The 17545-nt window shown below is 36.4% G+C and overlaps 1 protein-coding gene and 1 pseudogene across 1 annotated transcript; one reads left to right on the top strand and one right to left on the bottom strand.

Moving 5' to 3' along the window:
• The first annotated feature begins 9400 nt into the window (after positions 1-9400).
• On the top strand, positions 9401-14112 carry LOC117132655 (annotated as a pseudogene).
• Positions 14113-14849: 737 nt separating this feature from the next.
• LOC117132656 lies at positions 14850-16698 on the bottom strand. Its single transcript, XM_033287455.1, has 2 exons — positions 16510-16698; positions 14850-16406 (listed from the first exon to the last, which is right to left on the bottom strand). The coding sequence occupies exons 1-2, from the start codon at positions 16696-16698 to the stop codon at positions 14850-14852; spliced, it is 1746 nt and encodes a 581-aa protein (XP_033143346.1).
• Positions 16699-17545: the final 847 nt, after the last annotated feature.

Here is a 17545-nt window from a genome sequence, read left to right on the forward strand (position 1 = left end):
ACGTCCGAAGCTGTTCGAACGTCCACCACGACCTCGCTGAGTGGAAGATTGTGTGGAACATTGTTGTTGCTCATTGTACCAGTCGGGATAGCCATGAAGTAGAAAACATTCAGAAGACTCATGACCTTTGCGATTGCAGTGAGTACAAAACCGGTTTGGATCACGGTTCCGGTTTGACGTTGTATTGGGTGTAGAGTCTGACTTCACAGAAAACCCGATGATATCCTGTTTTAACTTGGATGATCGAGTAGTAATGATAGTTTATTCAGCATGTATCACTCGAAAGTAAACCGAGTTAAGATCAGGAAGAGGATCTTCATCGATGATTTGAGAACGGATGGAGCTAAAACGAGATGCATCAAGTCCAAACAAGAACTTATGAACACGGGGGTCTTCTTTTTCCTTCTCAATAGTAGTAGAAGCAGCACAAGAACATGGTTGAGTAGTTTGAAAGTTCTGTAATTCCTCCCATAGTTTGGAAACGACCGTAGTCTTGCAAAACAGAATGAGATTTTTACCTCTAGAAACACTTTATCACATATCAATTACACTACAAGACACTTATCACTTTAGACATACTTTACCTTGTAGAATGATTCTTATAACCTTAAACTAAAGAAAATGGAACATTTCAATTTCTTCCCATCACACAAATCCCTCTCTTCTTTTTATTTTACTTTATTGTTTTTCTTATCACATATTATGTTTTCATTTACTTTTATCTCAAATTCTAAAATATATTAAACAAAAATAATTATCATAATAAATTATATATAAGATTATCTATCTTTTAAGATCTATTTTCATATATATATATTATATATATATATTAATGTGTAAATAAAATTAAATGTGGACGTGGATACCAAAACGTGGATAATAGAATTATAGATTAGATGTGGACATGAACACCATCCACATCGTCTCATGTGTTGTCATTCTCTGCTCTCACCGTGGCGTTGTGGCCATGCTCAAGATCGTTGTGGTAGCTGTCTTTGCCTCTTTAGCTGTAGAAGGAAAGTTCGAGTAATCTTTTATAAAGTGTAGATCTTTTTCTCATGTTAAGCTGAACCTTTTTAATCTCATAAATTGTAATCTTGTCCATATTTTTGCGTCCACAATTGTTATGTCCCTAATTTAAGACTTAACCATATGTGTTAATGAAATATATATAGGGTGTTTTTCAAAACCAACCCATATTTTCAAGTCAAATCCAAAACCAACCCCTTTTTTTTGTCCATACTATTCATCAATAAAATTTCCCTACTATCCTTATGTTTTTGAATTATTCACAAAATTGTCATTTTTATTTATTTTTTTATTAATTTTGTAATTAACAAAAAACCAAATACACCCTAACTATTTCTTCTTATTTACAAAAATGCCATCATCATCAATTTTTTCAACCATCACGAACCACCATTTTTGAGCTCTAAAGCTCTAGAATTCAATTTTCAACCACTTTTTTTTTCTCATTCTAACCCAAAAAACTTCATTTCCTCTCATCTCCTCTACATTTCCATCTAAAAAAACTCTCATAACTATCATTTTCATAATCACAAATTTCATATTTTCGAGTTTCTTCATTAGTGAATCGTTAAAGATGCTTCTTTTTACTCATATTTGGAGTTGGACGGTTGAAAAGGTTGGAAACGAGCTTTACACAGGAAAAAGGTAACTATTTACATGGTTTTCGTTCTTTTTCAGATCTATGTCGCGACGGTAGACTGTTTTGTATGTCTACGCCTCCGTGGAGACTTATGATGCAGTCTATTTGTCAACGCACGGGTTAGTTTTGCAATTGACCAAATAATTTTTTTTCCTAACGCAGACTTCTCCAGTAGTCTCCGTCTTTACCATTGACAACAAAAATAAAACTTTCGGTAGACTTACTAAGACGTCTACCTAAAAGAGGTTAGTTTTTTATTTGACCAAACTTTTGACTTTTCAAAATAGACTTCAACGGAAGTCTACAAAATGTAGACTGCCAACGAAGTCTATAAAAGGTTAGTTTTGCATTTGACCAAAACTTTGACTTCGTGGAATAGGTTAGTTTTGTGTTTGACCAAAAAGTTTAAATAGCAATCAAAAATTTATTAAATTGTAGACTTCATATGCAGTCTTCTTATCTTAAAAAAAAAATATAGACTGCGTATAAAGTCTACTTTTTTATTTTGGTCAAATGCAAAACCAACCGGTCGGATTTGAGAGTAGACTTCACAAGAAGTCTACACACCCGTAGACGTTCATGTCAATCTACTGATTGGAAGTCAAACTTGGTCAATTGCAAAACTAATCTCTTTCAAAAAAATTCAAACATGTAGACTGCATATGAAATCTAGTTCTGAAAGTCAAATCTTGGATAAATTCTGGTCAATTGCAAAAAGTAACCTTTTTAAATTGTAGATTGAAATGAAAGTCTACATGTACAAAATCACAACTTTTATTCAACTATAGAAAGCAATCCGTAAAATAGTCAATTACAAAAACCAACCCAAAGAGTAGACCTATTTGACAGTCTACGTCTGTAAACTGAAAAGAACGTCTACAGAGAAAAATCTATAAAAATGTGAATTTGTGTATTATTCATTAAAATTTTTCTAGTTTTTTTGTTTGACAGTGTGTGTTAGTTAATCCCCCTGTTCGAAAACGCGGCCAAATCGGACGATTACGCGCCGCCGAGGGGCTTGGCGGTGGTGGGCCGTGGCGATTCCGCCATAGTTGGCAAGAAAATCGGAGCCTGCAAATTTTTTTCTTTTCTTTTTGAATGATGAAAATCATGTGTTTAGTGGTAGATTTATGTAATTGGGACATAAACAATACGAAATCACATAAAACTTTGATGATCTAGGGGAAAATGAATGTGGGCGGCCATGAAAATTGCTTGAGATGTCGAAAACCCTAAAAAAAATTGGGGGAAGAAGATGAGTTATTTACATTTATGCCACTCATTAAAAAATAAAAAATAAAAAACAACAAAATGAGGCAAGCGCTACTCGAACCTGGGTGATGAGGATGATGTCAAGAACTTTTACCACTAGACTACTATAACATACCTGTACATTTCTCACAAACTAGAAAATATAACACTATATACCCGATAATTGTAAAAAAGTACATAAAACTAGGCCCCGCGTACTCTCCGATTTTTCGATAACTCGCTAGGCCCACACCGACCGCCCGACTAGCGCCTAGCGTAGTCTTGAACAGGGGTTAATCCTAATGGGTTTGAGTGATTTTGAAAAGAAATTTTTTTATAATTATGAAGGTATAATTCATTTGATTTGACAATGTTGTTAGCTAATAATTGTAGACGTATTTGTAAGTCTTCGTTTATAGTTTTGCTAGTAAGGCTGAGCTTGTTTCAATGCTGAAGTCGGTGGATGTGGAATATAAATTTACATTCTCAGCATATAAGACAACGAAAACTCTGTATGTGGCTAAGTGTCGTATTCAAGGATGTGGTTGGAAACTTAGAGCGAGTGTGAAGCATGGGCCAAAGACATTTTGGGTGACAAAATATTCGAGAAGGATGAAGAATCGGAAAGGTTGAAGAATGTTCCTTGTGCATGATGGCTGTACACATGGTAAACTTCTTGAAATGACACAAGAAGATTATGATCTGGACAACAAAATTGAGAAGATGGTGCTAACCTATTCCTTACCAAACATCATTTAAAGCAAATGACTCCGAATAGGCAAATACTCCTCTTATGCCTGTCACGAATAATCGACAAGTACGAAACTTGATCGAGTTATCTAAGACACACTTTGTACGCCTTTGTGTATTAAGCCTGCGCCAAATACACTAGAAATTTTTGGATTGACTATATGTTAGATAATAAGTGTAGACGTTTTTGTAAATCTACAAATGTAGACTGCAGTTGAAGTCTACGTCGTAAATTCTATTAAAAGTGTATTTATGTATTATTCATCATATTTTTCATGATTTAATTATTTTACAGTGTATGTTAGTAAAATTTTAATGGCCTTGGATGAATTTCACAATTTAATGTGTTATAATTATACACTTGATACTTATTGCAAATTGTTTTGATTAGTGTTACTCTTGAAAAATTTTGAGAAAATTTTGTATAGATTTTCTTCTTCTCACATGTGTGTTAGTTATTATTTTAGCTTATGGTGGTTTTACTTGTTTGGTTGGTTAGATCTTGTGTAAAAATTGATATCTAACAAAAAATTAATAATATCATACAAGTGAAAACAACAAAAAAATAAATACAATTTTATAGATTATGCATTAAAAAATTATTTAAAATTAATATTTTATTATGAAAGTTATTACAGAGCAATATATTAAAAAAGTATTCTTGAGTATATTTGATTTTTCATAATCTTGATGCCTCAAATAAAGTCTTGGAAAAAGTACCTGCAAAATAAGATAGAGTTATGAGAAAAACATAAGATAAAAAATGAAATCATATTTTAGTATACTTTTTATTAAGTCTACGTAAAGTTATTATTTATTAGACTTTAGTTGAAGTCTACACTAATAGAAAGTTTCCATATCTAAAAGTGTGCATTTAGAAAATTTGAAAATACTTTGTTCTGGAAAATATTTCAAAAATGATTTTTTGTCATCCTTGTAACGAAGCAAAAAGATAATGTATGAATCTATAAATTTAGTTCATTATAAACACAAAATATCTTATAATGAATATATGGAAAGCTTACATTTTTGGGAAGATGATTTGAAAACATTGGAAGAGAATACCTGCAAAATAAAATAAAATTATGAAAAATAAGATAAAAATTAAAATCATATTTGAGTAAACTTCTAACGAAATATGCTAAAACGTCAAGGCTAGTAGACTTCATTTGAAGTCTACCAGCCGTAAGTTTTAAGTAGATTTCAAATGAAGTCTACTCTATCAAAAAAAAAAAAGATCTGAAAAATAAATACATTAAAAATATGAAATAAGTTTAAATCTAAAAAACTTTTAAAAATATGATTTAATAGACAAAGTAGTTATAAATTAAAGACATATTAATATGAATTTTAATATGTAACTTTATTTGAATATAAATACTAGAACACATATTTTAAATCTAGGAGGAGAAGAGAACAACTATGGAAGAAAATATCTGCAAAATAAGATAAAATTATTAAAAAAACATAGAAAAAAATTAAAGTCATATTTTTGTAGACTTCCAATGAAGTCTGCTTAAACTTTGTGATTTAGTAAACTTCATATGAAGTCTGCAAGCTTTAGTAAACTTCTTTAGAAGTCTACACTGTCTGATAATTTTCAGATCTGAAAAAATCTATATATTTTGAAATGTGAAAATAATTTTAAATCTGAAAATACTTTACATATAGAATTTATAAGGTAAACTAGTAGCAAATTATTGTAGAGAGCTTGATCTATAAATTTATTTGAATATAAACATGTAAATACATATTTAAAATCTATTAATCTAAAACTTACATTTTTAGAGGAGAAGATGAAATCCATGAGTGATAATACCTACCAAAAAAAGATAATATTGTGAGAAATAAATAACATAAAAATACACATTTAAAATCTATAGATCTAAAACTTACATTTTTTAAAGGAGAAGATGAAAACCATGAATCATAATATCTAAAATGACAAGATAATATTGTGAGAAAGACTTGAGAAAATTTTAGAGAGAAAGAAGATAATGAGAGAGTTTTAGAAACAATTGAGAGAATTTAAGAGAGAAGAGAGAGAGTTTTAGAGAGAAGGGAGAGAGTTTTAAAAACTTGTGCAGCCACTTTAGAGAGAGACTGTATAAATTTTGTTTATATAGGGAGACAAAAATGTAACTAGGTTAAGATTTGCGATATTGTAGACTTCGTTTGAAGTCTACTAAAATTAAAATTTTGGAGTAGATCTTACTATAACATAGTAGACCTTTTTGGAAGTCTACTATAATAATTTAATTATTATTGTTTATTCTTTATTATTTTAATAATTTTAATATATGATTTATTAAATTTATTTCTTTATTTTTTAATAGTTATAGTATATGATTTCACTTTTTTATTCGTAAGGAACTTAATTTAGTTTAAATATAATGATTTTTTGTAAAACAAATTGAAAAATATAGACTGAAAAAGACATCTTCAGATAAATAGACTTTATTGTAGGTATACAAAACCCTAAACCACAAATCTCAAACCCTAAATGTTTTGCTTGATAATCAAAAAGTCTCATTTATACAAAATATAAACTACTAAACATTAATATGCAGATTTAAGTTAATAAAACAAAAAAAAACAAAATCTAAAATCTAACCTTATGAAATCACCTACTAAAAGACATAACATGTTAGAACCTTTTGTTTCTAAACTATGAATATAGTCTAACACATGATAACCAAATTAGTATATATTCTTCAAAATTGTTCGATTATATGAAATTTTAATTTATTTACTTCATATTATCCATTATATTGATGATTAGTTAAAAATATCACAATAATTATTTTTATACATTTTCAAAATTAAATTATTAGATCAAATTAGAGTGTAGACTACAAAACAAGTCTATAAGGTAGACTTCGTAAGAAGTCTATATATATGTAGACTTCTTTTATTACGTGTAGACTTCCAAAAGATAGAAACGTAAAATACATTTCTGTTTTTGTTTGGTCATAAGGGTTAAATAGTACTTTCACTACTCCTTTAGGTTGGTTTTGCATTTGACTGAAAGTGGGGTACACTTTTACATTGACTTGAATATTTGGGTTGGTTTTAGCAAATGTCCCATATATATATTCATAATTTATGTCCATAACAAATCACTCTTATAGAAATTACCATCCACGTGGTGTTAAGAGTATTATGTACATAATGGTTATTATATTAATTTTTTAAAAAAATTCAAATTTGTAATAGTGGAAGTTAAACCATCATACAATATTACTCGTCGTTCACAAGTCGTTCACAAGTCGATCCACAATTCATCGTTGTCCTTAGCTTATCGTCCACAACTCGTTGTTCATAACTTGTCGTCCACAACTCCACAAGAACAAATTTTTCAAAAACACACCTAGGTCCCACCAAAAAGTGTCTCACAAGTGGGAAGTGACTCTCACTGTAAAAGAAAGACAAAAAGTATCATAAGGTGTAATCAACTCAAACAGAATCACAGTTTTGCTTGCAATTTGTGACATCATCTTGTAAAAGATGCTTACGAACGCCGTTTGTAACAGAGAAGCGTCGCTTAAGGGATTCCCAAAGTAGATAAGCATCAGGTACGTGACCCACAGTAGAGCGGACCGTTGGATCACTGGAAGTTTGTATCCAACCAACGATCATAGAATTAGCAGACGCCCACCGAGCAAGATCAGGATTCGTCAACGCTTTTGAAGTAGAGCCATCAAGGAAACCAATCTTCTGCTTGGCTTGAAGAAAATTCCAAAATTCGGTTGCCCACTCTGAATAGTTGTCTCCCTTGAGAATCACAGGTGTGATTAGTGCACCTGGATTGTCGGAAGGATGAAGATAATATGGAGTAATAGGAGTAGAAGACGTTATAAGACCAACATGAGTAGTTGTGACAGACCCGTAGAAGAAGGCGTAAGTGCACCAGTAGAAGTAGAAGAAGAATCAGAAGTAGTAGTTTCCATGATTGAATTTGTTAATCACGAAAAAAAAATTTAGGTATAAGATCGATTTTGTTCTGATACTATGTAATGAATATGAACTGTGTGTATATTGATGTACCACGAAGTGTTTATATACAAGAGATTAACCTAACTAGATAAGGAAAGGAACTAAGTAGATAACTATGAATACAATATATGTCCTTATCGGTTACGATGTATCGCTATCTCTATAAGTATTACACGAGAAAGCATTCCATATCTGAAACTTAACCTCTTCTCTCTTATCGTTTTCTTCTTATCTCTCTTCTCCTATCTTCTCTTCTCTCTATTCTCTTTGTTTTGTCTTTCGGCTCTGTTTTTCCATGATCTGTTCTTCACAAAATATGTTTTTCTCTTAACCACCGTGAAACTCTTTTTTGCCACACCTCACCCTCTTGCTCCGCCGTCGTCCCACCTGCTTGCACTGCCGCTACACCTCCTTACACCACCACCACTCCTCCTTGCTCTGCACCGGCACACCGCCGCTACACCTCCTGGCACCACTACAATCCTTGCTCGGTTGCTCCGCCACCGGCTCACCTGCTTGAACTGCCGCTACACATCCTTGTTCCACCACCGCCCCTCCTTGCTCCTTTCATTGACGCCACACCTCCTTGGACCACCACCGTAACTCATTCCACTGCTACTACCTTTGCCGCTCACTCCACCACTACCATCATCAGTACAACCACTATTTTTGCTTTAATTTTTTTTATTTAAATATACTAAGTTGTCGGAAATCCATTGGTCTTGATTTCTCGTACGTTTCTTGCAAATTCCGATCATTTTCCTACAAACATTTCCGACAATGATTGTCAATTTTTCATCCACTTACCGTTAACTTTCCGACAGATGATGATTTGAAACACTCAAACTCAGACAAACCTCTGATCCTTGGAAAACAATAGAAAACATTATTCCGACCCATTCCTGACTAATATGGCTGTCGGCTTTCACCCTTGTTTGTTGTAGTATTTAGGATTATTATAGGGTTTGCTATGTAGTCCACGGTTATTAGAAAGTGTTCAAATTCTAATACATTTGATGGTGAACCTTGTTATATTAGGAAACGTTTAGCATAATGTCCTATATATAGGAGATGTATGTGAGTTGGGAGCTAAGACATATACTGCGTTGTCATAAATTTCCATCCCAATAATACATCAAAATTGCATTTGTTCTTCGCAAGTTCGGACACGCTGTTGTTGCTCTACACGGTTGTTTACAAACGGAGATTTGTTTTAAGGGGTTTTTGCCAAAACTAACCCACAATTTGATTTTAATCCCAAACCTATACCCAAACTTGAATCAAATGCAAAACTAACCTAAAAGCCTAGTGAAATTACAGTTCAGCCCCTTGTGACCAAACAAAAAAACAGAAGCCATTTTTACGAATATAGCCCCAGTAAATCGTCTGAGTCGTCTGAATTGTTGGAAGTCGTCTGGACGACTGAAATTTCAGTCGTCTGGTACCAGCTTATTTTAAAAATAATTTATAAATCTTGTAAAAAATATTTTGATGCGTGAAAAATAAAAATCAACTAATTATAAACAGTTTTAAGTGATATAAATTAAGATATGATAAAATTGATTTGTTTTGAAGATAGATGAGTGGAAGTAGTGAATCATTATATTCTTTGGTTTAGGAGTTTGGCAAACATATGTTGTAGTATTGTATGTATTGTTAGGGTTAAATCTTGAAAAACTAAAATGTTTTTTTCAAAAATTAGTTTTCGCCAATATGTGTTTATTTCTGTGTATAGTAAACACTTTTCAAGTTTGATTTGATTTTATGAAGTGTTTAATTAGATAAATAAGTTTAGGGGTTATGTTTAGGGTGTGGTTGACTTATATTTCAGTCGTCTGTTGAATAATTTACACGGACGACGTATATTTCAGTCGTCCACATCGTACCGAACCTTTAATTTTACCAATGTACGTTTTAACCTAACCGGATCATTTACCGGACATATAAAAGCTATTTTTTTCACTATTTCACAACTTTACGAAACCCTGGCACCGTTTCTCTCCAACGGCGATTTCGAAGGCGATAAGACGAAAACCCTACCGTGGTCGTGTTCCGCCGTTATCTTTGCCGGTAATCTCTCCGATTACGACGAATCTCGTTTCTCCTTCATGCCGTAGAGTATTTTCGTAGTTTAAACTGACTGTCCGCTTCTTTTTTTCATATCTGAAATCTCGTTTGCCAAACTCCGCCGCCGGTATGTTATTTCTCATGTATTAAGGCGTTTAGCCGCCGGAAAAACCCTAAATATTTTAGTATTGATTCTTCTTTTCCCTTCGATTTGCAGATCTGTAACGGCTTGGGGCCACATCTTCTCCGACCATATCTTCTCGGACAATATATTCTCCAACTGTAAGTCATTCGTCTTTTGTTTAAAAGATTTTGAGATTGTTGTAGTCTTTTGCTGAAAGATTACATGTAAGTCGTCCAGAGAGTAAGACATAGTAGAAGACTTCCTGGAAGTCGTCCAAGTAGTCTTCTCACTTCCTCGAAGTCGTCTCAGTAGTCTTCTCACTTCCTGGAAGTCGTCTGCAAGTCTTCTATAGCATTTAGCATAGTGCGCAACCTATGTGTTTGAGATGGTTGTTTGAGATGGTTGTTTGTGATTATTTGCAGGCCTTAAAATGGATTTACCAGAATTCCCGCCGAGGATGTTTACATTAGGAGAAGAGCCTGATGCAATCAGGAGCATTTCGTATCATTCTGATGACACAAAGTTGTTTAAAGCTCTATGTGATTGTCTCACAGCTGACGAATATGAGGATCTGAAGGCGTCGAAGTTAGGAGTGTTCATCAAATTCAAGGAGCTTAACTTTGGTTGGACTTCAAGGCTGGTACATTTTATGCTCTCTTTCCAGCTAGACATCAAGAAGAAGTTTGAGCTCTGGAGTCTTGTCGTTTCACAACCTGTGAGGTTTTCACTGATAGAGTTTGAACACCTCACTGGGCTGAACTGCGATTACATCAAGGACCTGGAAAATCCAAGGTGTGAGGTTACGACGAAGATGGCTGCTTTCTGGGAGAAGATGCGTGTTGATATCGATACTGGGCCAAGTATTGAACAGATAACAGAAGCATTTTACAACTGCGACGAGTGGTCTCGGGATGATCGCATGCGGCTGGGATACCTTGCCATCTACGCAGGGTACATCGAAGGGAAAAAGTTCTCATCCGCTACATCAGCTAGTCTTGCAAGGCTAGTGATGGATTTAGAAAAATTTGAGAATTATCCATGGGGGAGAGTGGCGTTTAAGGTGCTGATGGATTCTCTGAAGGCAAAAGACTTGACGCAAACTGGTTACACTGTTGATGGGTTCATACAAGTGCTCCAAGTGTGGGCGTACTATGCTCTGCCAGAATTGGGTGCTAATTATGGGTCTCCCATACCAAACAGACCGTCTCCACTGTTGCTGGCTTACAAGGGTGGCAAAAGACAACGCAAATTTTTTAAGGCTGCTATCAATAAACAGGTACTTAACTTCACTCCTAAGACTTCTCAGACAACTTAAAGTTAAGTCGTGTGGAAAGTCTTCCAACACAAGACCACTCAGACGACTTACTTTTAAGTCGTCTGAGTGGTCTTTTTGTTGGAAGACTTCCAGACGACTTAACTTTAAGTCGTCTGTGAACAAAATACTTCTTAGACGACTTAACTTTAAGTAGTCTGTAAACAAAATACTTCTCAGACGACTTAACTTTAAGTAGTCTGAGAACAAAATACTTCTCAGACGACTTAACTTTAAGTAGTCTGAAAACAAAATACTTCTCAGACGACTTAACTAAGTTTATATCTTTTATTTATTGCAGACTATCGTGGAGAACTTCGTTCAGAAGGCTTTTGATGAAATGTTTCCAAAATGGGACGGAGACGTAGATGACCCTGCCGCGGATAACATAATTAAAGTCATGTTTAATGATCCTGGATGGGAGTGGACCATGGAATGCTGGCCAGTCACCGGTACTCGCAAGGTTGTGAAGATGGAAGTGAGTCCAGTGAAGAATGAAGTGAGTCCCGTGAAGTCAGAGAGTGTTGTGAAGGAAGAAAGTAGCAGACCTCGGAAGAAAGCTCGTAAAAGGTCTTCTGTTTCTGCTGAGACACCTGCGGCGGGTAGTGAAGGGATGACGCATCAGCAGATTGAAAAGTCCTTGAAGGACATATCTGATGCCATTAATCTTGGCTTTGGGACGTGCCTTAAGGAGCTCAAGTTACTGGCGGATAGGATGGTAGCTGTGGAGAAGAAGGTGGGAATCACCAACAGAGGGGGTTCATCTGATGATCGTCAACTTACAACCACTTCAAATCCACCAAAACCTGTTGAAGAACCCGGGGTTAGTACCAAAACCTCTCCCAAAATTTCAGAAAAGAGAGTCACTAGGCAAAGTGTTAGGAAGAGTCAGGACTGATGTGCTTTGTTTCTTGTGTGCTTTGATGAACATGTGTGCTTTGTTTTTAGTGTGCTTTGATGAACATGAACCACTGTATGCCTTGATTCTGAACATGTGTGCTTTGTTTATAGTGTGAATTTGATCTTTGCTGTAAGGGCTTTTGTTAATAGTTTTTAAACACACTGTAAACTCGAAATTGCAGAGTGAAAGTGTGAATGGGGCGAAAGCAGGACAGAAGGAAGCCAAAGAACCGAGTCTTACTACAGTACCGAGTTCCTCGAGAGAGCTCTGTCTTGTGAGTCCTGCAGACAACTTACCGAGTGATGATCCTAGCCTTCTTATATTGGACAAACAAGTTTCCACCGCTTCAGATTTACTCGTTGAAGAAGCTCGAAGGCAGACAAAGAAGGAGACTGCTTTGGTGAATCTCCGTAAAAAAAGTGTGCGAGAAAGGAAGCTTGCTCCCACACAGCAAACTCCTTTTAAGGGAAACATCACTGCCAAACAGATCATTCCAAACAAACAGGTTGGCGGAGGCTATGATCCTTTTGCACCCTATGACAAGATGAAGTCGAAGGAGCTCACTGCATGGGTGCAAAAAGATCCGTAAGTTGCTGTTAAAAATATGCTTATTTATATTTGATTAAAAAAAGCTTCCATTTGATTATTTACATTTTATGTTTGCAGTTCTCATAAACTGCCTCTGAAAAAAAAACCACGTAGATGTCCAAGTCGATTTTATCAGGTCCTCCGAACCCCCTTAGAATGGCTGACCGACCATGTAAGTCTTCTGCTATTTTCTTACTCTTATATAAGTCGTCTGTGAGTCGTCTGTGAGTCGTCTATAAGTCGTCTGGTAGTTATCTTACGTAAGTCGTCTGTAACTCGTCTCTAAGTCTTCTCTAAGTCGTCTCTAAGTCGTCTGTAAGTCGTCTGGTAGTTATCTTACGTAAGTCGTCTGTAAGTCATCTCTAAGTCTTCTCTAAGTCGTCTCTAAGTCGTCTGTAAGTCGTCTGTAAGTCGTCTGGTAGTTATCTTACGTAAGTCGTCTGTAAGTCGTCTCTAAGTCGTCTGTAAGTCGTCTGGTAGTTTTTTGACTTGTATTGTTTTATATGCAGCAAATGGATGCTTTTATTAATCTACTGAGGCAACGGTACCAAAACCATCCAGAACATTTCAGGAGCGACAGAATGTGCTTTCTTGATCATGTATTTTCTCGGCATTGGAGGGCCTCCTACCCTGATTTTAAGAGCGACGCTCCTGATGCCAACGGTTTAGGAAGAAGATTCCCTGGTGGGGCGTGGAATTATCATGCAGGCTTGATACCTTCTTTTTGCTAATCTAAGAAGGTTTGGGGGGTGGATGTGGATGATACTATGCACCTGTGAACTTCAAGAACCAGCATTGGATTGCTATATGGATATCGATCCCTAAGAGGCACATCGTCGTCTGGGACTGCATTGTCTCTCATATTAGCCCTAAAGAACTCGATGAGGTAATGGAGCCTTTTGTCACAATGGTCCCTTATTTGCTTGTTGAGTGCGCGCTCTCTGACGAACAAAAGGTTCAATACACATTGGAGCCATACACATATGCGAGACAAACCGTTGGAGTACCTCAGTGCCGAGCTGGTGATTGTGGCACCTTCACTCTGAAGTACATCGAATGTCATGCTCTTGGGATAGAATTTCCCACCGCGTTTGACAAAAAACACGGGAAGACCATCAGAGAGAAGATGGCGCTGGATATATTTCGAGAGCTTCCTATGTGCCATGAATGGGAAAACCAAGACAATGATGAGAACCTGGCAACGTATGATTAGATATTGGATGTGTTATTGTGTGCTGTTGCGATTGTATTTGAACTTGATGCTTTTGTGTACTGTTGTTAGGTAGATTAGGGGATGTTAACAGGGTCAGAGGATAGGATGATTTTTTTTGTAACCTATCCTCGTACCAAACTAGAATTCCGTAGGAAATTAGTTTGGTAGTGCAGTAACCTTTCGGAATATGTAATGTTTAACTTGTCTTTTTTAAATGCACTGTTGGAATTAGTTTGGACGATTTAACATAGAAGGTCTACAAAGAAAAGTTCATAAAACATATAAATTCATAACATAGAGTCTACAGAGAAGTTCATAAAACATAGAAAATCATTGTGGACGACTACAGAGAAGTTCATAAAACATAGAAAATCATTGTGGACGACTTACTTAAAGGTCTTCTGGACGACTAACCAGAAGAAAATTCTAGTTAAGACGTTGGACGACTAACCAGAAGGTCTTCTGGACGACTTACTTAAAGGTCTTCTGGACGACTAACCAGAAGTTCTTATGGACGACTTACTTAAAGGTCTTCTGGACGACTAACCAGAAGAAAATTCTAGTTAAGACGTTGGACGACTTACTTAAAGGTCTTCTGGACGACTTACTTAAAGGTCTTCCACGTCAGTTCTTACATTGTGGACGCTTATGGCCAGTTTCTTTGCAGACTGAGCACCTATAAACCCTGTGTTGCTTCCGGGGTTTGCGTCCTCTCATCCTGGATAGCTCCAACCAAGATTGCCATCTTGATTTCTTCTGTCTCCCCGGACCACGCTTTACTTCCGGAGGAAAGCATGTGCGTGCCTCAACAAGTTGTCCAACACAAGGATATATATTCTCTGAGTATCCTGCAAACAAAATATCCTTTGAGTAGACCGGCCACACAAGTGTGGAGATATGCACACCAGCTGCTGTTCCAGCAGCTATAGCATGAGAGCAAGGTATTTTCTCGACTTGATAGACACCACAATCACACTTTTAAAGTTCCAGATCAACATTACAGTCCCTATTGCCGCCTTTCACAAAGAACTTCCATCCATCAATTTGTTGGACTCTCAGAGTATACGCGTTCTCCTCTCGGACAGCAAGCAAGTGTTCAACACCCCGACTATGTTGAGTTGTAAGACTCAAAGCATCTCCTCTCCTTTTCCAGTACCACCTTCCTAGCTTCTCCCTTATGAACTCCAGCAGGAACTGAATAGGAAATCCTCTTGCTCGCTTCAGTGCGGAGTTAATTGATTCAGCGATATTGCTCGTTTTTAAGTTGTACCTGTCTCCCTGACAATGAACCCTAGACCATAGGGTCACATCGGCTTCCTCTAGATACTCAGCAAGATCCGGATTTGCACTCCGTATCTCATCCATGTACCGATCAAAATCGTAAAGTGTATGAGCATAAGCAGCACCTTTCACCAAGTACAAGAAATGCTTCCCTTTATACTTTTTGACAATATTCTCTTGAAGGTGATAATAACATATTCCTCGGGTTGCCCAAGGAAACACCTTTTCACACGCATTTATAATGGAGGCGTGCCTGTCGGAGACTATCACCAGAGGATACTCATCAGATACACAGCTCGCTAATTTTGTGAAAAACCATTCCCAAGATTCATCATTCTCACCATCTACGATCCCAAAAGCCAATGGATATATCTGAAAATTACCGTCTTGTGCGGCTGCAACCAACATAGTACCCCCATACTTCCCACTTAGGTGAGTCCCATCTACCACAATGACCCTTCTTTGATACTTAAATCCTCTGATCGAAGCTCCAAAAGCAAGAAATAGATACTTAAATCTATTCAGAGAATCGAGTTCTATAGCTGTGATAGAACCCAGATTTGCTGCCTTGATTTGCTCCAAATATGAAGGCAGTCGCTCATACCCGTCTTCTGCTGATCCTCTCACCATTTCTTGCGCATATAACAATGCTCTGTATGAAGTGGTGTAATCAAGTGTCATGCCAAACATGTTCTTCATTGTATCTTTGATATGCTGCGGATTCAACCCATCAATGATTCCAACTCGATCTATGAAAAGTCGACCAATGTACTTCGGAGTACAACGTTTCCGCTGAGCGATTCTGTCTGGGATAGAACATGTATGAGTTGCCAAATACTTGGTTACCCAAAACGTTTTAGTCCCATGTTTCACACTTGCTCGGACCTTCCATTGACAACCACTAACACGACATGTTGCCACAAACAGAGTTTTCGTTGACTTGAATATTCTGAAGGAGAACCTATGCCTCACCGCTGTCAACCGCAACTCTGAAAGCAGTGCATCCTTACTAGCAAAACTCTGGTTGACATAGATTCTGTCTGCAGATGATCCTTCTCCTTCACAACCATATGCCCCTTTGTAATCATCAAAACAGATTTCATCATCTTCTTCCTCATCCTCATCTTTAACCTTTCCATACTCACTATAATCCTCAGCATCAGCAACAACAGGGATGTCAGCATCCTCCTCCCCATCATGATCCTCAGCTTCATCCCCCTCTTCAGCTTCATGCCCCTCCTCAGCTTCATCCCCCTCCTCAGCTTCATCGCTCACATCAGCTTCATCCCCCTCCTCAGCTTCATCCCCCTCCTCAGCTTCATCCCCCACATGATCTTCATCCCTTTCCTCTGCAAACCGTTCTCATCTTGCTAAAGCTTGATACACAAAGACGTACTTCATGCGTTTTAGTTATCTCGAGCAAGTTCCGAACTTGTCTATCACTTGTAACATGAATAGGAGGAAGGTCTGGAGCCATCTGTTGTAATGAGTAGGTTAGCTCCACAGACTCTGTGTTCATGTCCAGGTTATAATCTTCTTGAGCCATTGCAACAAGATCAGCATGTGTCGAACTTTCATTCAAAAATAACATTCTCGCTCCTTTGAAATGATCAACCACAAAATTCCAACATCCATCTTTCAACAACCATTCTCCATACACTGCATGTAACTGACGCATCATCTGAAAAAGTCAAAATAAAACACATTAGCAAACTTAGAACAAAGAAAACCAAAGTTTATTAAAGATCGAAGCGGATTACTTCAATCTAAGTTGTCTAGACGACTAAACTATACGTCGTCTGGTCAACGCAGAGGTTATTTTTGCAATTGACTTTGAAATCTGTTATTTTGGACGACTGAAAGTTAAGTCGTCTACTATTGTTTGGTTAAAAAAAAAACTCCAAAAAAGCTAGACGACTTACATTTCAGTCGTCAGAGGTTAGTTTTGCATTTGACTGGATTATTTCAGAAGTTTGACTTTTTGGACGACTTACATTTCAGTCGTCTAGTGAAAATTAAAATAATAATATTTTTTTAAAAGTAGACGACTTACAGTTAAGTCGTCATAGGTTAGTTTTGCAATTGAAAAAAAAAACTTCAAGATTTAATTATGTACAGACGACTTATAATTCAGTCGTTCACGAGACGACTGAAATGTAAGTCGTCCAGGATTTACCAGGTTTGACCAGAATCTCGAAAAAAAATCGTGGACGACTTACAATTCAGTCGTCGACTTACAATTAAGTCGTCTGGTGGACGACTGAATTATAAGTCGTCTGTGTATAATTAAATCTTGAATTTTTTTTTTCAATTGCAAAACTAACCTATGACTACTTAATTGTAAGTCGTTTACTTTTAAAAAAATATTATTATTTTAATTTTCGCCAGACGAC

The sequence above is a fragment of the Brassica rapa genome, chromosome A03 (assembly GCF_000309985.2).
Source record: "Brassica rapa cultivar Chiifu-401-42 chromosome A03, CAAS_Brap_v3.01, whole genome shotgun sequence".
Lineage (NCBI taxonomy): Eukaryota > Viridiplantae > Streptophyta > Magnoliopsida > Brassicales > Brassicaceae > Brassica > Brassica rapa.

Excerpts from the sequence above, each read along its gene's own strand:
- LOC117132656 (XM_033287455.1), bottom strand. The coding sequence starts at position 16,698 with ATGGCTCAAGAAGATTATAACCTGGACATGAACACAGAGTCTGTGGAG. Across the intron at positions 16,407-16,509 it reads GCTTTAGCAAGATGAGAACG|GGGGATGAAGCTGAGGAGGG; the intron begins GTTTGCAGAGGA and ends GAAGCTGAGGAG.